At 47.4% G+C, this 22,873-nt stretch overlaps 1 protein-coding gene across 2 annotated transcripts; it reads right to left on the minus strand.

Annotated features, from left to right (window-relative positions):
• Positions 1-4,666: 4,666 nt before the first annotated feature.
• On the minus strand, positions 4,667-9,511 carry LOC136524594 (nucleolar complex protein 2 homolog). 2 transcript variants are annotated; one of them, XM_066517907.1, is made up of 12 exons: positions 9,405-9,511; positions 9,148-9,284; positions 7,894-7,965; positions 7,302-7,808; positions 6,880-7,194; positions 6,731-6,787; positions 6,150-6,479; positions 5,863-6,069; positions 5,691-5,777; positions 5,491-5,585; positions 5,157-5,291; positions 4,667-5,081 (listed from the first exon to the last, which is right to left on the minus strand). In XM_066517907.1, exons 1-12 carry the CDS (start codon positions 9,418-9,420, stop codon positions 4,784-4,786), a joined length of 2,256 nt encoding a protein of 751 aa, XP_066374004.1. In that variant the 5' UTR covers positions 9,421-9,511; the 3' UTR covers positions 4,667-4,783. The 2 variants fall into 2 exon arrangements, with proteins under 2 accessions (XP_066374004.1, XP_066374001.1); XM_066517904.1 differs by having other exon boundaries at positions 7,302-7,817.
• Positions 9,512-22,873: the final 13,362 nt, after the last annotated feature.

Consider the following 22,873-nt stretch of genomic DNA (forward strand, 5'->3'; position numbering starts at 1 on the left):
AAACGTGTTTCTCAGCTGTTGGAATGAGCAAAAGTTACTCCACTCACGAGTGGAGCTTCTATTTATAAGGACAGCCTGAAAAACGAACTGTTATGAGTTTCTACGGGATGACCGGACGCTCCGATCATTTTGACCGGACGCTCTGGTCAGTTCAACCCACGAATAGTTTTCAAGTGATGACTGGACGCTGTCAGGGTCCGGTCAGTACCGACCAGACGCGTCCGGTCGCTCTTGGATGCTTACTGTAAACGACCGGACGCTGGATACTCAGGGTCCGGTCACCACTGACCGGACGCGTCCGGTCACTCTTTCCCAAGTCTGGACCCTTACTGGAGTCGACCGGACGCTAGCCCTCAGCGTCCGGTCACACGACCTTCCAGCGTCCGGTCACACCAGACTTGTTCTTCACGGTCAAATGAACTGACCGGACCCTAGCGGCCAGCGTCCGGTCGCACCTGGAGCCTAGCGTCCGGTCAGTGTTTGACCCTCCATTCACTTCCAACTTTCGAACATATGTGAATGAAGTTTGCTCCAAAGGATCTTAGGCATTCATAGGAGCTACCTAGAGCTAGTTTTAACAAGTGTGCACCACACCTAACTCACTAGACTCAACTAGGTCAAGCTACCCGTTCATACCCCCCTTAATAGTACGGCCAAAGGAAAAAACAAAGTCCTAAACTACTCTAAGTGTCTCTCCAACTCCAATCGACACTTAGAACTAGTTATCCTTAACCTTGTCGTCCATCCTTTAAAAACCTGAAACTGATTTCCATCGTAGGGGCATGACAACCTCGATTGCCCTAATCGATCTCCATTACCATAACCTAACTTAATTGCCTCTGCAAAACACACGTTAGTCATAGTAATCTTGTATTGACATTAATCACCGAAATCCAACTAGGAGCCTAGATGCTTTCACCCGCAAAGGCTTGCGGTACCTCTGCCAGATCTATGAGGAGCCCATTGCTGGTACCCCCATGCGGTTCTTTCCACCTTTGGATAGGAATCGGAGGGCATGGAGGGCTCGCATAGAGGCTTTGCAAGGGTGGGATGCGCAAGAGGATAGTCCTACCGTGGTGCATTTGACCGCGTACCTTCTTGCCCTGGATGAGCAGTATGACCGGCAAGCCTTGGAATTGAGGATCTGCCTCCAACGAGCGGAGGAAGCTGAGATCTTCATCCGAATCCTCCAGGTGCAGCTCGTCGAGGCGTATGCCAGTGCTACAGCTGCTTGAGAGCCTGGGAGACTGCCATGTCCGAAGCTCTGAAGGAGGCTGAAGATCAGACATGTCCATCAGCTATGGGAGGCCTATCTTATCACCAAGGCCAAGCAAAGGATGCTGGCTGCTGAAAAGCAGGATGCCCCGATCTTGGAAGGGATCCCTATCCACCCACCTGAAAGAAGGAGGACCGGTGTTGAAGTGCCGCCAGCACCTCCACCTTCGGAGGTGTCAGAAGTAGCGCCCTTGATTCCTCTCACTCAGCCATCGCCAAGAGAAGATGCAGATCCATAGCCAAGGCAGGTTGAAGAATCTACCAAGCCCAGGAATGAAGATGCGTAGTTCCAAGTAGATTAGTTGCCTTGAGATGTAGTACCCGTAGTAGTAGTGCTTGTTCTTCGCTGCCTTCCTGGTATTGTACTCTTGCCGTTGTTTTCGTCTATACTATTGAGATCGTCCGTCGTAGGGAAGGTGAATGCTATGTCATGAATGGGAGACTAGATGCCTGTATGATGTACCCGTATAAGACCATTGGAATATGCATTTGGTTTATTTCCCTGTGTTTATTGCGTCCATCTCCTTAATTCTCGTTAAATGTGCTTAGAGTTTTCAAGGATGACGGTAGGTGGGTTACAAGAAAAGTTGCCATTCAGATATCAGCAAACCAATCGTGATTGGATAATATAGGACGCTGTATTGATTAATTGTGGATGCCCCAGTAGAACACTTGAATCTCTTTAAATCAAATTTGCCGCTGGATTTGAATTCATTGTCCCTTATTGTGAAGGGAACCCTTGTTGTTTGAATCTTCCCTTGCAATACTCTCCTCTTTCTGTGGTCTATGACCCCACCGCCTTCTGACCATGAAGTTGGTAGTAGTTGTCTGGTTAATAGCTTATGGTGTCGTGAACGAAACCGAGGGCTCCCTATGGAACAACTGCCACATGGTGACGCTGCTCGCCACGCGCCGGTATCGAGGTTGTTGACCAAATACCTTTACCAAGTTACACCGCCATACCACTTTTGATACAAATATTCGGGTGTATGAATGAGAAACCCACAACGGGTTGATGAAATAGTATTCTCTCAAAGTAAATAAGAGGAGGTGGTTTCGGAGGAAGCATGTATGTTGCGATCTCTATTCATACAAAGTTTGGCGCATATTGTGGACAATGAAGGGAAGGAAAGAAGAACACCTGGGAAAAGTTATCCTTGGGTAGTAGGGAATGCTTAGAAAAGCCTGAGTGGATGTCAAGTCCTAGGCACTGTGTCCTAGCTTGACCATGCTACACACGCCGGGTCGCTGTCACCGCGTGCCCCGCGGACGCCGTCGGTGTCGAGCCCATTAGCACCCTGTCCTCGCATGGTCTCGATATCGTGCCGCACTTGCTGTCCTCGTGCACTGTACGCTTCTCCTTTTCCCGGTCTCCGGTCCGCTCTTGATCCTCGCCCTCGTCCCCATATCAGACCCCCTCCCTTCTTTCTTCTTTTGGGGACATGACCACCCGCACTGCCTCCCTCGTCGAATAGGCACCATGTAACATGTCATTGATTTGCTGGCCTAAAATAGGCACCATGTAATTACAATCAACCCCTATGTTCGCTTACAGTATTAAGACCAATCTTCTGTACCAACACGATGAGAAAACATATTAGACATATGAGCCTATATTTCTCAAGATTTTTCCTATACCAAGCATATCACCCGCAGCGAAGCGCGGACAGCAATGGCTAGTGTATATAAGGTTGGGACCACTGCAGTGTTGCGACTGATGGCATCACACTGATTGACCTGCAAGTGAACCACACCCTTCTCATGCAATTTTGGACATGTAATCCTCTCGTCAAATCTTTTTTTTTACGAAAGAAGAAGAATTATATTACATAATAGCTGGATACATTAACATGTTATAAATACTTTGGACTACACAAATATCCAGAAACTGATTTTTATCTAAATTGTACCCACTGCTGTGAATAGCTCTAGATCTCAAAACCAAACATGTACGACGCTTTGCAGTATGGATGACCGCACAAGCAAACACTCGGCAAAAGGTCTGAGAACATATGCCCAACGAACGACGGGCAACATTCATGTAGGCTGGAGTTGAGAAACTTCTTCTTTCTGGTGTCTTCCTTCTTCTTTCTGCCACCGAAGAACGAAGAAGGCCGATCTAAAACTTATTCTCCATAGTTCTTCGTCGTGGCCAGATCTAACCACGATAAAATAGAGAAGAGGCCAGAGAAAATTATTCTATGGCGGCGACATCATCTCTGCCTTGATATCGCCGTTCAGAAATAAAGTCTCCATATCATACTGGTGAAGATGCTAACACCGTAGTTGTCGCCCTCATCTTCAACAGAGACGTCATGGAGAAAACTGATTCTATCCTGCCCTCTCGCCATCGCCGGAGAGGAGGAGGAGGAGATAAATCCTCAAAACCAAAAAAGTCGGCATGGAGAGACCATAACCCCAAAGACTCGATCTACTTGACAATTTTATTAAACACGATGTATCCTCACTTCTTCCAGCCTCCAATGATATGCCGGAGGAGGAGAGAGGGGGGCCAGCGGCGACGGCGGTGCTCGAGTCGCGACTTTGCTGAGACGCGAGACCTATGTTCTCGTAACTCGGCCTTGCAGTTACCTCTTCCCGTATCCTCTCGTCAAATCTTAGGAGCGCTACAAGGCGCTTAACCGGAACGAGGACTCCAGCATGATCACTACCGCGATTATGAGATTGTTGGAGCTGCAAAATGTATCCCAACTACCATACACAGAGCAAAGGGATTGGTGGTGGCATAGCTTGATTATTTCTTTATTCACTCTGTTCGCTTTTATGCTGATGCTTATGCTGAAATGTTGTGAGAAAAAAAATACTTTTATGACTGAAAAGTAGTTCTGAATAAGCTCAAGCGAACATGGTGATTTATTTATTTTGGCCACCAACAGTTCATGTTGTTCTGCTTTGCCAGAACTATCTTCATCTGCACAACGCAATGGAAGTACACGCTGGCAGCATCGGACCAACAAAAGAGCACATGAGGTCCCAGCAGGGACGGGCAAACCTTCCGAATTGGCATCCCGGATGGATTTGAGGCCAAGGACTTGCGCAAACTTGAGAGGCCTAAGGTGCCAAGCCATATGCTCTGTTGCTCGAAGCTGTGGAAAAGGCAGAATAGCGTAGTTTTCAGGGTTGAGAACTGAGAACCCAGTACTCGCAAGTGCCACTTTATGCGATGAAAGTCAGCTGTGGAGCTGCCACTTACCAAGCGATGACGCCCACATTTGTGATGTTTGGTGTAGAAATTTTTTCCTTAGCAATCAAACCTTCATCACTTTTGAATCATGTAAACATTCAAATCACCGCAGGCCGTTTTGGGTCATTGAAATGAAAACTCAGATTGGAAATCCTCTCCCCTCCTGTTGGGGGTCAAAACAAAAGATGACTTGAAACTTTTCTTGAAAATAATAACATTTTTTTCACTCAACAGAGAACGTTTTTATCGGCCAGAAGCATACATCACAACAGCAGCAACTTTGCCGAGTCCTATCGATCATAACTAATGCCTGGTCTTCTTCTTGGGATGTGAATTCCTTTTTGTTCTCGAGGGCGCCTTGTGCGGCAATGGCTGGTGCTTGTTCCTCTTCTTCAGCTTCGCCTTCTTTTGTTTCTTATATTCACTGTCAGGGTCTACAAAGTCTTCATCACTATCACCTTCAACCGGAACGAAACCATCCTCTGGTTCCTGATTGTTGTCATCCTCTTCATCTGAGCTCAAGACCAAATCCTCAACCCGATCCTCCTCAGTAGCAACATGATCCTCCTCCCGGGGTCGCTTTTTATTCTCCTTTGGAGTTCTGCACACCGAACAATGGTATGATAATGTGTTTTCCACGGCAAGTAATGGAAAAAAGAGGGAAGGTAGAACATACTTCGGTTTCTTATTTTCAGTCAACAAGTTCTTACTGAAAGCAATAGTGCCTTCATCATCGTCCTGCTCATCCTGTTGCTTCTGCGCTTCTGATAACCTCCGTGAGAAGGTTGAGGAATCAGCCCCCACAATTACACTGGTTGGCAATAAGGAATTAGTGAACCCAATGCCATTAATCAGTATGCACTTCTGTACTTACAAGGTAATCATGATACATATGTTGTGGTTTGTGCAGACTACTAAAATGTAGAGCATGCGGCTAGAAAATATAACAACCTAACTATTGCAGAGCATATTTGTTTGTGATATGAACTTCGCTGATAGATGGAACTAACCTGGTCTCGTCCAGAGCATCCATCCTATCCTGCGCTCTCTGGTGTAGAGTAGCAACATATTTTGAGAGAGGGCTGCAACGTTCTTCCTTTTCGATCTGTTGGGGAATGATTGCTAAAGTTCACAAAATGACACAGGAATGATAGTATATAGAAACAAATAAATGTGCAAAAAGCAAAAGCCACAAAGTCAGGACTCATGCCTGCAGAAATGACTCTACAGCTGGGTCATTGGGTGAAAATGCAATCCCCACGCGTTTTGACTTAATGAACTCGACATTGGCCTCTATCTGAAATCAGACATGATGATAAACATTAGCATATGTGAAATGGTTCAAATACTGTAATTCGAACCCCTACACATGCTTGGCAAACCTGATAGATAAGATCCTTCATCTCTTTCCTAAACCTGTCAGCTTTAATGGTTTTGCAAAAGCTTCGGAGCCGAACAAGTGGAATAAAGGACATCTCAACGAAGGCAATGGAGTAGCTCCATTGAGCCAAATGTTTAGCCAGCTCATCGACCACAGAATAAATGCAAGCTTCCTGGAAGGCACGTGTCTTTACTGTTTTCTTGTCCACCTGTCAAGAAAAGAGAACTGTTACAAGCTTCTTCAGAAGGCGTGTTCCATAGAGAAATGTTATATTGCAAGAAAACAAACCTGTTTAACACTGAACAAATTCACGGCTTTGCCAACACCTCCATCTGGACGTCCTCTAAGTTCTTTCATTTCAAGCATATCAAGCAGCAGGGAGGACAAGGGAATGAAGGTACCAGTAGCTTCAGCAATACGATTAAGCATTCTGACACACCTAAGGCGCACAGGGAAGTAACGTGCGCTAGGTACAAGGCATGCCACACCATGTATTATTTGGGTCAACGGATAAGCTAGAGGTCGGAATTCTTCCTCAGAACTACACCCGCACACAACACTGGTCCAAAGCTCAAGGCAGAATATGTATTGCCAATCATAAATTTTCTGGTAAGATTTCTGCAAAAGAAAAATGTCAACTCTTTAGCAGCCAGCAACAGAAAACTGCTGAAGTGTTGGACAACAAAACATAGACTATTAACACTGAGGAAAATAGCATTTTGTAAAGGTGAGATTTTCTCAATAAAAGAGGTGCAAGAATAAAGGGATTTACTGTATTGCAGAATAATAAGGGGGTTACTTAAGGTCTGAATGTATTTCAAACTTATACAGTACCAGTGTAGGTATTTGAGTGGCAGTATGAATAATACCTCCGCTTGTTTTTTTGATGATTTGCTGCTTTCTTTCTGCCTTTTGTCTTTTGCTGACTTTTAAAATAAAACAAGAGGCAAATATCTCTGTCAGGTCATAGGTAGACAATGAAGTTCCAGTGCATGGCAATGAGTTCAATGGTATATACCTTTGGCCCCCTTTCAGTAAGAGCTCCTCTTAGGATAACCCCCAGTTGACGGATGAAAACAAAAGCATGCTGATATGCACTTTGCGGATCCAGACTATACAATTCTCTGACACAATTTCCAAGGAATTGAATGTGTTGCAGTTTTGATCCACTGATAGATTTGGACAATTTGCAGTTCACCAAATAAGCCTTGTAGATACCCTTGAGGCACGTATCAAGGCAATCTGAACCTACTTGAATGCACAAGTCTCGAAGGAACATAAAAGAAACAAGAGGCATTGCACCTCGTCCTCTAGCCCATGTATGAAGCAGAGCCTACAATTGAAGCATGCAAACAGAAGTAAATGACAAACATGGGAGATAGACACCAGAACAATGCCAAAAGAAACTTAAAGGTAGAGCAGAAATTGTAACCTACGCACCTTAACATACTTCCTCAGGAGCGATGGGAAAGCTGCCAGAAAAACAGCTGATGCTCTGACACGGTGTATAGTAAATGCTATCATTTGCTCATCGGTCATCTCTGTTATCATATTAAGTGCATTGGAAAGAAAGATCCTCATAAGATTACCATGCCTCTTCCATGGCTTATTCAGCATCAGCTCACTGATTGCCTCTTTCTTCCCTCCAAAGCTTGGCGCACCAAGTAACTGACGGAGGACTCTATCCATGTGTTTCAAAACAAAGTGCATAACTTTATCAAGTACGCTACCAGACATGACACTGAGCTTTGGAGTTGAATTGTCCCCTTGATCTTCACCATAATGGCAGGCTCTGCGAAAAGCTTGAAGAATAGAACGGATAGAACCTATCTTCTCATTCTCTACTCCGTCACACCAGGAATCAACCATTTCCATTGTAATAGGTTTCACAGTTTGCTTCAGTTCCTCTTTAGATACAGATTCCTCATCATCATCAACCCCAGTTTCCTGGTCATCCTAATTGTAATATTCAACAATGACTCCACTCTCATGATTCTATTATAGAAATCTCACCAAAAAGGGACCAGCTTACCTCGATTTCATCATCATCAAATCCCAACAAATCTTTATCAAACTTTTCTAAATATTTGTAGAACTCAGGATCCTACATCAAAGAAGTAAATAAGCGTCAATAACAACCAACATTGATATGGTGGCATGCAGCACAGCAGCAGACAGACAGAACTAGGAAGGGGAGGAATGCCTATCTCTAAGAACAAAATTTTTAGCACCTAGTTGTGGGCCTGAGGCTAAACTGTGCGACCATAGTTCAGGATTTAAGCAACAAAATATCATAAGCAGAACACCAATACTAGCCAAAAAAACAAACTACCAGAGAATATGTTTCTCATATAACCAATGAATGTAAATTCAGCAAGTAAGAACCAGGAAAGTTATACCAGAGAATAAGAGTAACCAAATGTTATGAGCCTATGACAATGCCATTTCCACAATCAATGAATGGGGCAGGCAAAAACTCGAGCCATAAAGTTAGCATAAGTTCAAGGGATCACTTATTGGAGGATGCATGAGGTTAAATCTAATGCAACAGCAGTATAGGTCAACACAGAAATTATGTGGCATTGCTTACTCAAATTTGCAGCAAAACTACTGTTACAGTATGGTTATATACTTATATTGGAACGAAACAAACATAGAAAACTTATCTCTATAACACAGATCCTATGATCTGGTGAGTTTGCTTTCAAATAATCATTTATGCCCAACATGCTGAGCAGAGATGAAAAGTTTCTTTTATCACTTGTGACCCCAATATAAAACAGCTCGCTGTTAGTTTGTTATGCACCTCTGGAGGAAGTTGGTCCTACTAATACTATTTTGCAACCAGTCACTTTATATAGCCTACTCTACAATACCTACTAGCAGCAATTTAAAATACTACCATAACCCAGCAGAATGGCAGATTACAGTCAATTTCTGAATCTGAATCAAATAAAGTAGTTACTGTCCAGGCAACCGCACAATTTTCGGTCAATGTACACAGCCGAGAAATAGTAACAAGCTATCAGGCAAAAACCATAAAAGCTTGCAGAGTCAATTTAGTGTCGACAGGAAAAACAGCACAAGAGCACAGTCGAACCTGTAAGTCATATACCCAGGCCGCAACCAGTAATAAAGCATAAGAAAAGAATAGGCACAGTCAGGGACCATAAAAAATCCACTAAAACTGCTAAGCATCATTTTTAAGAAGTAGTAAAAATATGGATTGCAAAACTTAGATTCCACTCAATTGACAGCGAAGAAACCGGAGGCGACAGGGACGAACCTTCTGCTGCAGCCGCTTGAGCTGCTCCACGTGCTGCTTGGCCTTTTTCTTCGAGCTTCCACCACCATCCTCCTCCTCACCATCATCCATCTCATCTTCGAACTCCTCTTCATCGTCGTCCGAGACGGGCAAGTCCACTAATAAACCCCCAAAAACCACAGCGAAAGGAGAAGAAAACCAATCAAAATCCCGAGTAAAACAAACAAGCGCAAGAGCATAGAGTGGCGCATAGAAATGCGGCTGGGTGAGGAGCCCACCGTATTCGTCAGACATGGCGACAGCCGGCGGCGGCGCCCTAGTTCAGGCGGGCGGGCGCCCTAGTTCAGGCGGAAGAGCACGGCTGCACCGGGTGTCCCGAACTCCCGAATCCCGACGCCCCTCAAGCGTGGCTTAAGGCCTGGTTCGTTTGGGCCGGGAATGGCCGGGTTCGGGGCCCAACTCCCGTGGGTCACCCTGGCGTGGAAGCAATCCAGATATTGCGGCTTTCTTTAAGCCCGGCGTGGGTTGTAACCCGATCTAGCCCGGCCTTTCCCCTTCAACCCGGCCCGGGAACGAAGCCCGGCCTCTAGAAGCTTGGCCGCTGTACGGAGCGCTGGCAACGGTGACGTGGCGCTCTCATCTCCGGCGTCCATCTCCTTCAACGGCCGTCTTCTCACCAGTGGTGTTCGACGACGACGACGTTGCTTGTTGTGCATTGGGTCGGTGCTTGTAAGGGTTCAAATTCGATAGCTTAGGATTTGATTATGGGAGGAGCTCTTCTATGTACTTCAACATGGGGCGTTTGGTATAAGTAGTAAGTGATGAACTGAGGGCAAGCTAATTCTGAATCGCATACCAATTTGGTTGCATTTTACGAGACTTGCGAGCTGGATGAAAATAGCTCCTCCCAAACCAGCACTTGCTACTATGCAGCTGGTCATAAAGGTACTCACTGAATTTTTTGAGAAATTAACAAGATTGAGAATCCAAATGACATCCTGCCTTATTACTAGCCGCTAAGATAATGAAGTAAGGAGTGCCATCCTACTTCTGAGGTTGCTGAGTATAGGTGCAAGCATACAAAGCACCGTTCTCGATAGTCAGCTGATAGTGAGAAAAGACAATTCCTATGCAAAAATATGTTGGATTTTATTGCTTGGCCTAATTTTATTCAATTAAAATTAAATAAATTCTAAGGCCCAGATTAAATGCTAGGTGCAATAAAATGGTCGACTTAATGTAGTTGATGACTAAACTTATAATGGAAATAGTTATGGTTACGGTTACTGGCAACTCCCATGATTATGGTTGTAGTTACTTGTAAGTTGTAACCCCAATGTTTATGGCAGTGGTTACTAGTGACTGATGGACGCTTCATGACGTCTAAATTCATTCTCTACACTTAATCTTCTACCTTTCGCACTTATAAGAAGGAGAGCTTGCCTTTAGCTACGCGCACGAGACACAATACACTGCACCATCGTTTTTCTATTGAGTTGCTCCCAAGTTTTCCCCGTCTCAATCCTCTGAGCGCACGGGGAGCTAGGGAGAGCAGGCCTCCAGAACCATCGTTTGCATCTGCGACATCTGCTCGGATGTGCGGGCGATCAGGTATTTAGGGAGTGTCGCCGCAACTGCTCGCTGATCTGACCTTCTTCCTGGTGGTGCCGCTATAGATGAGCATTTGGGCCACCCATCACGGCATGGCCAGGCACGGCCTAACCAGGGGCGGGGCCAGGCAGGGCCTGGCATGCCACCAAGCCGTGGCGAGGTGGGCTTTGTGCCTAGTTGCAGCCCATGCACGGCCTGTCGGGCTGTTTTTTGTGCCGAGCTAGCCTGAAAAGCACGTCGTCACCGGCAAGCCGGGCTAGCCTGAGGCCCACAAAGGGTGTTGTTGCGTAAAGGTGTGAGACTGAGAGGGGAGGGGAGGCCAGCGTCGACGGGTCTAGCGGTGCGAGCCGGGGAAGGAGGTGACGATCGCCCCCATGGCCAGTGCGAGACGCGGAAAGGGGTGCTACAGAGGTGCTCGACGATGACACCCCCATGGCCGGCGACCTCGTCGCCAGGGGCCGACACAGTTGAGGCTAGCGCGCTCATCATCGGTGAGATGAAAAGGAAGTGGTGGTGTGGGGGTGCGGAGCAGGCGAGCGCTACTGCGGGGGCACGGAGGAGGCGGTCACCGGTTGGTGGTGCGTGGCCACAAGTGGGAGGCGACTAGGGAGACAAGGAGTGTGACATGGGAGGAGGCTCGGAGCTGGAGGGGGGAAATGAGTCAGTGACTTAGGGTTATAGGAAAATACGCGGTGGGCTCTTAGCAGGTCTTGGAGGTCACTGGGTTGCCACCAGGCCTATCTTTAATTGTCATGCTGGGCCTATGCCGCTCGTCATGCCTGAGCAGCGGCCCAGGCATGGCCCTATGCACCGGGCTAGGCTAGTCTAGGCCCACATAACACCATGTCATGTCGTGCTCGTCCTGGGCAAAAAAAAATCTTGCTTCATGCCGGGCCACTGGGTTGTGGACTGCATGCTCATCTTTAGGTGCTGCTGATCGGATCATCTCCTTTTCTCTTCTTCCTGGTGGTGCTGCTGATCGGATTATCTCCTTCCTCTTCTTCCTGGTGGTGCTATTGATCGGGTTCGTCTTCTTCCTCTTCATCCTGATGAACGTTCGAGGGACTGCACTATGAACATTTTGCTACACCGACTGAGGTCTGTGACTTCAAGCAACGTACGATGTCGACTCGTGTGAATGGAGCCACCCATGTCTTGAGCATGGGTCCCTTCACTGGGTATACTTCTAATTTTACTATTTCTATTTTTAGTAAAATTTTTGTGCTCTTAAACATGATCGGTATTTTCATCATAGTTGCTACTATTTTTATTGTCATGAATTTACTACTATTTTTTGGATTAAATTAAACATAAAAATGCCTAATTTCCTAACAATCCAAAAACCTGATATTTGACGATTTTTTGTTAGTGGTTTTGTGCCTTGAAGTCGAATGGGACAAATTATATGAGATGACGTGCTAAGATGATCCTAGTGGCTCACAGATATGAGCTACTATCACGACCCACATGAGAAACCCGAACAGTTTACTCTTGAGGAGAAACAAAAGTTCGGGGTTGCCGATAACCATTTTCGAGGACGCCGTGTTTAGCACTCTTATGACAAATACATGGACTCTTACATAACATGCACTACTAGTAAAGAATTATGGGATGCACTTGACGGAAAGTTTGGTGTTTCTGACACTGGTAGCGAGCTGCACGTCATGGAGCAGTTGTAGGACTACAGGTTGATTGAGAACCGTTCAGTAGTGGGACTGGCTCATAAAATACAGGCACCGGCTAAGGAACTCAAGCAATAATTTTCATATGTGTTGCCCGACAAATTTGTGGCCGGCAGGTTTTAGAGGAGGCCTGGCTCCTCTTTTTTTACTAAAAACGGCTCCAAACGGTTTCTTCTATTAAACCATTTGGTAGGCCTTCTCCGGATGAGCCGGAGAGGAACCCTACCAAACAGGCCTTAGTCGTCTCCTATAGTGCCACGTCATATCTGTTACGAGATGCGAAGGAAAGATGGGGGTTGAATCCTTGGTGTGAACTGAAAGGCGAGAGATGGTCACTGATTGAGAGGCCAGATGTTCGGCAGTAATGAGTTGGAGCACTCGACACTTGGACTAATTGGTTGTTGGGCCATGCCTCGAGCCTCGACCGCCTCGAAACGCCAATCAAAGAGATGGAAACTAGAAGCTGCTTTTTTAAAGCTACTTTTGCCTTTTTGTTTTTTGAAATAGTGAAAATAGAGATATATTTCGTAGTTGTTTTAGGGAAAATAGATATATGAGGTAAATTTTATGCTTGTTTTAACCAAATAGCTTACAACTTTTCCACGGCCCACAACCTACCACGGTTTTTTCACAGCCCACAATTTCAGTAGCTTTTTCAGAAAACCACAGTTCAACCTAATACACTCATCATCATCACCTTGCGCAGTCGTACCCTGCTACGCTGCTGTCGTTGGAGTGAAGAATAAGAGGGATAGGATCATCCATACCGGGGTAGGTGGGGCAACTACTCTACTTTACCGCATGGAGGAGCTCCATCCCAGAGACTGAGACTAAGAGTGTGTTTGAGACTGCTTCACGAACTCTGCTCCATAAACTTCACGTTGGAGCGGCTCAAAAAACGTAGAGTTTGTGGAGCACCTCTTTAGGTGCTCTCGCAATTTAATCTTTTTTCCTGAAACAAAGTTACATGGAACTAAACCTATTTTGCTAGAAAATATAGAGCAAAGCTGAAAAACATGAAATAGAGGAGTCCTAAGCACATCTAGAAACACATGGGAGACCCGGAACAACAGAACCTCGTTTGTTGTAACAATATGTATATCAAAACATCTGGCAAATGAAGACAGCGACGGCGTAATCTCTTGTTTTAAGAGCAGCCGTCTTAGTCATCAAGTCACATCTACCATCATCATAGATTCATAGTAGTAGTATCAAAACTACTCTACTCCTATAAAAGGTAAATGACGACTTGTATGAGACACGTGTGCATCTCCCATGCATGCACGTGCACACAGGTTCCTCGGTATACAGATCAGCCGCAGCGTCTTTGCAGGGAGCGGTCAATGAACATCAGCTCCAAGTTTTGCCAGGACTCCACTGTCTCGTGCACCCCTAGCTTTGACAGACCATCGGCCATCCAGGACGTGTTTGTTTCCCTGGACCTGCCTAACCTGGACGGCCCAAGAGGGCCAGGGCACTACAGGGCAGCCCCATGGGGTGCATCACCCCCTCGATGGTAATCTGTTTTCCACCGGGTGCGTGTGAGCGCACCCGGTGGGTATAGCCCCGAGCCTACGGCCGACTGGGGAGTTGGTCGGAGGCTGAGCACCTTGGTACTCTTTTTTGGGGCTGTAGACTCTTGTGTCTCTTCCGGTCGGGGCGTTTGCCCGTGTCCATTCTGACCGCAACCTGTGCGGTCGGCTGGACTCCCGAGTCAGGGTCGGGTGGCCCAAGCCCCCAAGCCCCTGTTGGGCTCGGTAGGGGTCGGTCGAGTTTCGTGCATCACCCCGTCAGTGGTTTCCACAATTGGAGGGGTTGAGCTAACATCGCTTGCCTCGATGGCTCGAGTGACGCGCTCGATGAGCTTACTAACGGGCATGTTCAAGTGGAATCCCGGTTCGTCATTCGTAACAGGGTCGGCATAGCCCTCACATGGCATTGCACTGCTCCTTAACCCGCCTCCCAACAGATGCCCAAGCCATTCCGAAGACCAACTCAGGTGGCCCGCTGGCCTCCCCTTGGATGGAGATTCGGTGGGCATGGCTCGAGGTCAGGATCGAATGAGAAGGTCAAGATGGCCTTATATGCTTCTTAGCCTGATCGAACGAAGGTAAGCTAGGGGCTCATTTGCGTTTTCTCCCCTAGCTCTAGTTTGACGTGAGGTGGCCTCGAGCCCTTCGCGGGCCGGCCTTCGAACCCCGGTCGGTCGTCGCTCATATCGAATGAGATGACTACCGCTTCATGACGCGACGCGAAGCGTTGTGATGCAACAATTGCATATGATATGCTTGGATGTATGGGATGAATGTATAAATGCATGCATGAGAATGGATGAATGAATGATCATGCACTGGAAAAGTAGAAAGGGGGTTGGTAAAGTTACCTCGATGGCATGAGTGATGGGTTCGGGGAGTTTCTATCGGATATGTCCTATGTGGAATCCTAGGTTCATCGTTCATGACAGAGTCAGCATAACCCGCATGGGGCATTCCACTGCTCCTTACCTGTCTCTCGACATCTGCCTGAGCCTTCTGATCGACTCGGGTGACCAGTTAGGCCTCTCCTTAATGGAGATTCCGTTGGTGGACCCCTCCAAACCCTGCCTAGGAAGGTGGAGGGTCGTTTATGTGTGGTTGTGCCTCATTTCCCAGTGCCCTAGGTTGCGGTAGTGGTGGCCCCGCCCAGGCCATGTTCTGTTAGCTAGGCGACTGTTTCATTGGGCAAGGCCATGTCCTGTCAACTAGGGCCATGAGCCCAAGGGGTCGGGCGAGATGGAGCACGAACCCAAGAGGTCGGGCGAGATAGAGCACGAACCCAAGGGGCCGGGCGATACAGAGCACGAACCCAAGGTGTCGAGCAGAGACGGAGCACGAACCCAAGGGGTCAGGCAAGACGGAGCACGAACCCAAGGGGTCGGGCGAGACGAAGCAGGTCACCACGTAGTGGGTGATGGAGGCTCGTTCGTTTGACCAGTGGCTGTAGATGTGCACCGAGAAGACGTTGTCCATCCTACGGAGGCAGTGGAGGCCTAGGTCGGAGGCGAGCGTCATTTCGACCACAGCCGAGCTGCCTTCATCCTTGTCAATCGCACCGTCAGCCGACGCAGCTGGGGTCCATAATGGAATTAGAGTAGAAATAGTCAGTTTATGTAAAAGATGAGTTCATGGGGGAACCTTCGTGTGAACAATTTTAAATTCATGAATATTTTAAGTTCGTTTTGTGATGGGATCACTCGTGAGGGGAAGCTTGTCCTATTCGCCCTTGTTTTTATCCTTGCGTAGCTTTGTTTTATCCTTTCTTTTTCGCACCTGCCCGTTGACCCATAGGCTGCAACCTTAAGAACCCAGGCGTGGCCCACTGAGGCTCAGCTACTCATAACCATAGGTCATGGTGGGGTGTGATCGGTCGAGAGGTTAAAGCGCAAATTACGTAGGAGTAATCAAAGGAATGGAATGCTCTTTCATTTGGACGATGTCCTTTCATTTGGGCGCAAAGTATTACTACATGATAATAAAAAAAGAGGGTGGTATCACACCCTCGTGGAGCCCCTGAGTGACCCAAGCAGAGAGTGCTCAGGCAGGGGTGCTATAGGAGCAAACATTGAATGGAAATAAGCAGTAAGACCGAGATTTAGGGAAACAAATGACGTAACTGTTCGATGTTCCATGTGTTGGTGAGAACATTATCGTTGTCGTCCTTCAGCCGGTAGGCGCCTAGTTGGATCACCTCGTCCACCGTGTACGACCCTTCCCATGGTGGAGAGAACTTATGTTTGTCCTTGGTTGACTGGGTCCTCCTAAGTATGAGATCACCGACCTCGAGGATCCTCCCCTGATTTTTCTTTCATGGTACCTACGGAGAGTTTGCTGATACTGAGTGGAGCAGATGACGGTCATCTCACGAGCCTCCTTGAGCAGGTCGACCATGTCCTGCTAAGCCTCTATGGCTCGGCCTTGGTCGAAGTCCTTTACTCTTGGGGCGCCGTGATCGAGGTCGAATGGTAACACAGCTTTGGCTCCGTATGCCAGGAAGAAAGGGGTGAATCCCGTGGATTGGTTTGGGGTCATTCTTAGGCTCTAGAGGATCACTAGGACCTCTACAACCCATCACCCAACATACTTTTTGAGTTGGTCAAAGATGCGGGGCTTGAGTCCTTGGAGGACCATGCCATTGGCCCGCTCGACCTAACCGTTAGTACATGGGTATCCGATCAAGGCCCAATCGATCCTGATGTCGTATCCATCACAGAAGTGCAGGAACTTCTTCCCGATGAAGTTTGTTCCGTGGTCGGTGATGATACAGTTAGGAACACCAAACCAATAAATGATGTCAAGGAAGAACAGTGACTGCCTCTTCTGAGTGGATATTGGTGATGGGCTTTGCCTCTATCCACTTGGTGAACTTGTCCACTGCTACGAGTAGGTGTGTGAAGCCACCTAGGGCCTTTTTGAGGGGTCCGACCATGTCGAGGCCCTAGACCATGAATGGCCAGGTGATGGGGATGGTCTGAAGTTCCTGCGCCGGCAGGTGAGTTTGTCGAGCATAGAACTGGCATCCTTCACACCTGTGGACAACCTTTACTATGTCTCAGAGTGCAGTGGGCCAGTAGAAACCTTGGTGAAAGGCTTTCCCGACCAGCGACCTCAGCGCCACGTGATGCCACAAATTCTAGCATGAACCTTGAGGAGGAGCTGTTTCCCCTGGTCTATCGAGATGCACTTCATGAGTACTCCCGACGGACTCCATTTGTAAAGTTCGTCATTGATGGTGACGAACGTCTTGATGCATCGAGCGAATCGTCGTGCTTTTAGTCCTTTCTAGTGGGAGAACCTCTTCAAGAAGGTAGGTGAGTTGTGGTGCTCTCTAGTCGGTCAGATCGAGTGCCATCATAGCGATGTTGCTAGGGGACATTGCCATGGAGATGCCAAGGTCAGAGCCCCCGAGCACTTGGTCAGTGGTCAGGCATGTTGGGGGTCAGAGCCCCCGAGTGCTAGATTGGCGTTGGAGTGCGTCTGGGTTAGATCCTCCATAACATGGGTAGATGGCTCATGGAGATCGTTGATGAAGACCCCATCTAGAGATGGAACCCGCTTGGTAGCCAATTTCACGAGGAAGTTGGTGGCATTGTTGTCCTTTTAGGGGACATGATGCAGTTCGATCCCTCAGAACTTGTCCTTGAGCTTGCGCACCTCCTGGCAGTATGCTACCATGAGAGGGCTCTTGCAGGAGGACTCCTTCATGACTTGGTCGATGACCAACTCTAAGTCATCGTGGACATACAGCTGCATGGCGTCGAGCTCGACGGTGATGTGCAGTCCGTTGATGAGGGCTTCGTGCTTCGCGGCATTATTTGAGGCTAAAAAATAGAGACGGATTGCATAGCAGAGCCTGCTCCCATCTGGGGAGATTAGAGCCACTCCAGCCCCTGAGCCAGGCACCATGACCGATCCATCAAAGTACATCATCCAATACTCATGGGTGACGTCCGGGGTCGGGAGCTGGACTTCTGTCCATTTGGCGATGAAGTCAGCAAGAGCCTAAGACTTAATAGCGGTGCAGGGGATATACCTGATGTCGTGGCCCATGAACTCGAGAGCCCATTTGGAGATTTGTCCCATGGCATCATGGTTGCGGATGATGTCTCCCAGCAGGTATAAAGTGACGATGATGACTTTGTGATCGGTGAAGTAGTGCAGGAGCTTCCAGGTCTCCATCCAAATGGCATATAGAAGCTTCTGGACCTGGGATTAGTGAACCTTGGCATCGGTGAGTACCTCACTGACAAAGTACACCGGTCGTTGGACCTTCAGGGGGTGTCCTAGCTCCTCCCTCTCGACGATGAGGGTGGCGCTCACAACATGGTTGCTTGCCACAATGTAGAGGAGGGATTCTCCCTGTTTGAGAGTGATAAGGATTGGGGCCAATGTTAGTGATGCTTTGAGGCTTTCCAAAGCCTGCTATGCCTCCTCTATCTAGACAAATACGTCTGTCTTCTTGAGAAGTTTGTAGAGAGGTATCCCCTGTTCGCCTAGTCAGGAGATGAACCAGTTCAGAGCGGCTAGATAGCCGGTGAGCCTCTGTACGCCCTTGACATTGCGTATAGGGCCCATGTTGGAGATGGCCATAATTTTTTTGGGGTTGGCTTTGACGCCACGCTCGGACATGATGTATCCGAGCAGCTTCCCCTTCGAAACCTTGAAAACACATTTTTCGGGATTCAATTTAACGCTGAACCTTCGAAGGTTCATGAATACGACGGCCAAGTTTGCGATCAGGTCACTAGCTTGAGCCATTTTCACCACTATGTCATCAACATAGATGGCGATTGTTGGTTTTGACCGCTCGACTTGATCAGGTTGGTCAGGTGGGTCGATTTGGTCGGTAAAGCATTGCTGCATGCACTGTTGCTAGGTGGCGCCTAGTGTTGTTTAGACTGAAAGGCATGGTTACAGTAATAGTACTGAACCATATGGGGTGATGAAAGAAGTTGTGACCTGATTGGACTCTTTCATCGTGATCTGGTGGTAGCCTGAATAGGCATCCAGAAAAGAGAGGATTTTGTATCCTAAGGTGGAGTCAATTATCTGGTCTATGCATGGCAAAGGAAAATGGTCCTTTGGACATGCCTTGTTGAGGCTAGTATAATCAACACACATTCTCTATTTCCCATTCTTCTTTTTCACAAGAATAGGATTAGCTAGCCAGTCGGAGTTGTATACCTCTTTGACGAATCTGGCTACCAGAAGTTTAGCGATCTCCTCGCCTATGGCCCTATGCCTCTCGTTGTCAAAGCGATGCAGGTGTTGCTTGGTAGGCTTTGAGCCTAGGGCGATGCATAGTGCGTGCTCGGCGACCTCTCTCTGATATGCCCAGCATGTTGAAAGGCTTCCATGTGAAGACATCGCGATTTATGCATAGGAAGTCGGCGAGCTCGCTTTTCTATTTGGCCAGGAGCTTGGTCCTGACCCAAACCATCTTGGTCGGGTCGGTGGGGTCGATCTGTAGCACCTTGGTTTCCTCGATCGGATGGAAGGCACTTGAGGAGGTCGGCTCGTTGCAGTCGGGGACTACTGGAGTTGCTGAATTCCTGAGCTCCGGGAGCTTGGTGGAGTTGATGACGGCAGTGGCGAGCTCATAATGCTCATGATTGCACGTGTAGGTGTGCGAAATGGTGCTACCCATTGTGATGATGTCATTCAGTCCCGGTATCTTTAGCTTGAGGTAGGTGTAGTTGTAACACTCTCAGTGTTACACTGTAAATCTTTTGCTAAAACACTGCATGCGCATCATGTTTATGTGATAGTGTATGTAAAATAGTGTGTAAATCAATTTCTATAACTCCAAACGATCATCGGAAACACGAAACGAAAGTTACATTTCATAGTCGAGTTATATTAGTTAGGGTTCTAAATCAATTTTTATTAAGCGAAAATGCTATAGAACGCATATACAAAATTTTAGTAAAGTTAGAAGTACAAACCGGGTAGGTGGCGATGAAATACTTGAGGTCGCGAAGGGAATTTACTAGCTAGTATACCAGATAGCTTGGAAATCGAATTCGACGTGAATCCGATCGAGACTTAGTCGATTTCGTAAGCTTGAAAAGTGGTTTGACAAGGCCAAGTTTGGCAATTTTTGTAGGAGAATTGGTTTAATTAGTGGTATGTTTTCATGGCTGGTTTTGATAGCCTAATATGCCCTCTTAAGAATTGCATAGATGGTTTGTCGATTAGATCAATATTTTAGGTTTATTCAGATGCTTTAAAAGCGTGCATGGCACCTTTTCAACCGGTTTTAGCGACTAGGCGTGGTCACCGTGTCTTGGCTCTCGGCGTCGTCATGCCGATGCACCCAATGTGCACACACCACCGCGTAGGCCCTGCATTGTCGCTGTCGCGCCCAAGCATGTGGCTCATGCATGCAAGCACGCTCGCAATCACATGCACCGTCGCGCTTGGTGGGACGCTGGGGTTGATGGGCCTGGCCGCTCTGCTCCGCCGCTAACATCATGGGCCCGATGCCCTAGCCGGTCTGCTGCCACCTGCCTCGCTGTGTCTTCATGTTGCTGCTAGTCATGGTAACGAGCGCTGGGTCACCCACGTACGCCTACACCGCTCGCATCACTGCACCGCCGTCTCATCACCATGCTACCCTACGTTGTCACCAATGCACCTACACACAGCCGTCGTGTCCGCCAGCGCCCTCCGTTGCACCATTAAAGGCCTAGACACCGTTGTTATGGGCATTACCTGCCTGGCCCTCCTAAGTCCAATTGATTGCACCCCCAGCCTTGCCTTATAGTCCTCTACCCCGTGCATACCCCGATTTGCACTACTACTACCTGCCCAGCGCCGCTAACGTGATCGTGCCACCGCGACCGTCATCGTGCTTGCCGTGCGCACGTGGTTGTACTCACTCGGTCCATTTCTAGGTCAAGCCATCACATCTAGTAGGTTTTGGGTGAGTTACTGATGCCCATCCTCTAGTCCTTTCTTCTCGGTTGTGCCTAAGCTCATGGGAACATGGCCGTCACCGCTGCAGGAGGCCTGCTGCCATGGAGGGAGCTCGGGACCATGTCTCTATTCACTGCTTCACCGCCCATCGCCTCACATTCGCATCAAGGTGAGCATCGGCTCGCTATCAGGGGGCAGGGAGGGGCTAAGTTGCCTGCGTGACCGCCCTAGTGCCAGCGCCACCGCACCGATGTTCGTGCGGGTGCCCGAGGATGTGGCCATGGTAAATACAGTTTGTTCTGAGGGTTTATCTATAAAATAGCTTACTGGAGGAATAGTGTCCTAGGTCTTAGGGTGATTCGCTGGTAGGTCACGGACGTTTTCGCAAAATAGACTGAGGCACGTGGGCCTTCCCGTCGTGGGCCGCTGTCGCTTGGTTGGGCCGCGCTCGTGTGGGCCATGCTGATGGGTTGCGTGTGCGCGTGTGCGCTACATAGGCATGCGCCGCACCACGAGTTAGTGGGTCGTGGGTTGAATTCAGTTTTCTTTTTCTAGGGAATTAGTAGATGCTTTCCTAATTTGAATTATGAGCTGATCTTTAGAAAATGATAGTGAATGTTGTTGGTATCCAAAAATAGTGAAATAAAATTTGTTAGGTTCATAAAAATGTTATCTATCTGTTGGTGTAGCTAGTTTACTGTTAGCTATGATAATGATAGACTCATTAATTCATTTAGGAAAGATTAGTATTATTTAGCTTAATAATTGTAGGAATTTTTGTAGCAAATTGATGATAGCTTTAGCCATGAAATTTTTCAGTTTGTTCATTAGATTATTTTGTGTTCACTGTAATTTTTGGTAGCCTAGAGTAGGTTGATAAATAGAGTAGCTAGTACTCCTTGATTTATCATATATAGAGTAAATCGATATTAAGAATAGGGATGACTTTAGTTGCTAAGTTAATACATGAAGTGTTTCATACTTGTTTAGTGGAAATGATAGGCAACTTAGCATCTTAGTCGGTAGAGCTAGCTTAGTAGCTTGATAGATGTATTTTATTTTAAGAGTTGTTGTTGCCGTATTACTAAGTGTTGCATCATCATTTCATACATGCAGATAACGAGTTGATAGAGTTTGTACCTACGGGCAAATAGGAGTATGTGGAGATCATTGAGGAGTACGAGGAGGAGATTCTCGTATAGGAGGGAGACCTAGAGAATTCAATTACTGACTTTGTTGACACCCCGCCTACCCAAGGCAAGCCTCGGTGCATAACCCTTATTTTGAATGATCACCGAATATATATGATGTGTATTTATGTTACAGGTATTTTATCGAAACTACATGCACATATATACCTACCTATGAGTCCTACTAGTATAGGCCGAGTAGCTGCTATGCTTAGGATTTTGGTAGCGTGAGTAACATGTCGTTACTCACAATAGGTGATTATTAAGATCACTCATGATAAAATGGTGGAAAGGAAAAATAGAGATCGGGCAGGGATATGGTTTGGGTATTGGTGTGTGTAAGAGGTTGTGTCCTACGACCAATGGGACATAGCTTGGTTATACTTTTTCCCTGTCTATGTCGATTAAGGACCGGTCGTTGCAATGGACTCTAGGCAAGTCACAGATTTATTATCCCGAGCACATACTTGGGTATGGGCGTAGGGAAGACTTGTTTCTCTCTTGTCGTGGGTTTCGGCTCTTTCTAGATTGACTGATTGGAGGTGGGGATGGTGGAGGTCTAAGCATCGCACTGAGTCCAGAATTCAGGAGCAGGGGCTTAGAGTCCAAGTTTGGATGGGGACCTGGACCCCATGATAGAAGAGTGGTGGGTTGGTCCTGCTTATGCTTGGGATACAAGCGGGGCATGTGTTTTGATGTACCCAGCTGGGCACATTGATTCACTAATCACCGTCGCGTCAGTACGGCTTGTCTACACCCTAGCATCTTAGTAAGAACTGAAAGATGAAAGGTGGCAAAATGGAATTGATTG

Source organism: Miscanthus floridulus, chromosome 2, assembly GCF_019320115.1.
Source record: "Miscanthus floridulus cultivar M001 chromosome 2, ASM1932011v1, whole genome shotgun sequence".
NCBI classification, from domain to species: Eukaryota; Viridiplantae; Streptophyta; class Magnoliopsida; order Poales; family Poaceae; genus Miscanthus; species Miscanthus floridulus.

Bases quoted from the DNA above. Each gene is read 5' to 3' on its own strand.
- LOC136524594 (XM_066517904.1), bottom strand. The intron at 6,480-6,730 runs GTATTATTCATA...TTTCTTTTGCAG, and splicing joins CATCAAAAAAACAAGCGGAG to AAATCTTACCAGAAAATTTA. The intron at 5,778-5,862 runs GTTTGCCAAGCA...GTCTGATTTCAG, and splicing joins TGAAGGATCTTATCTATCAG to ATAGAGGCCAATGTCGAGTT.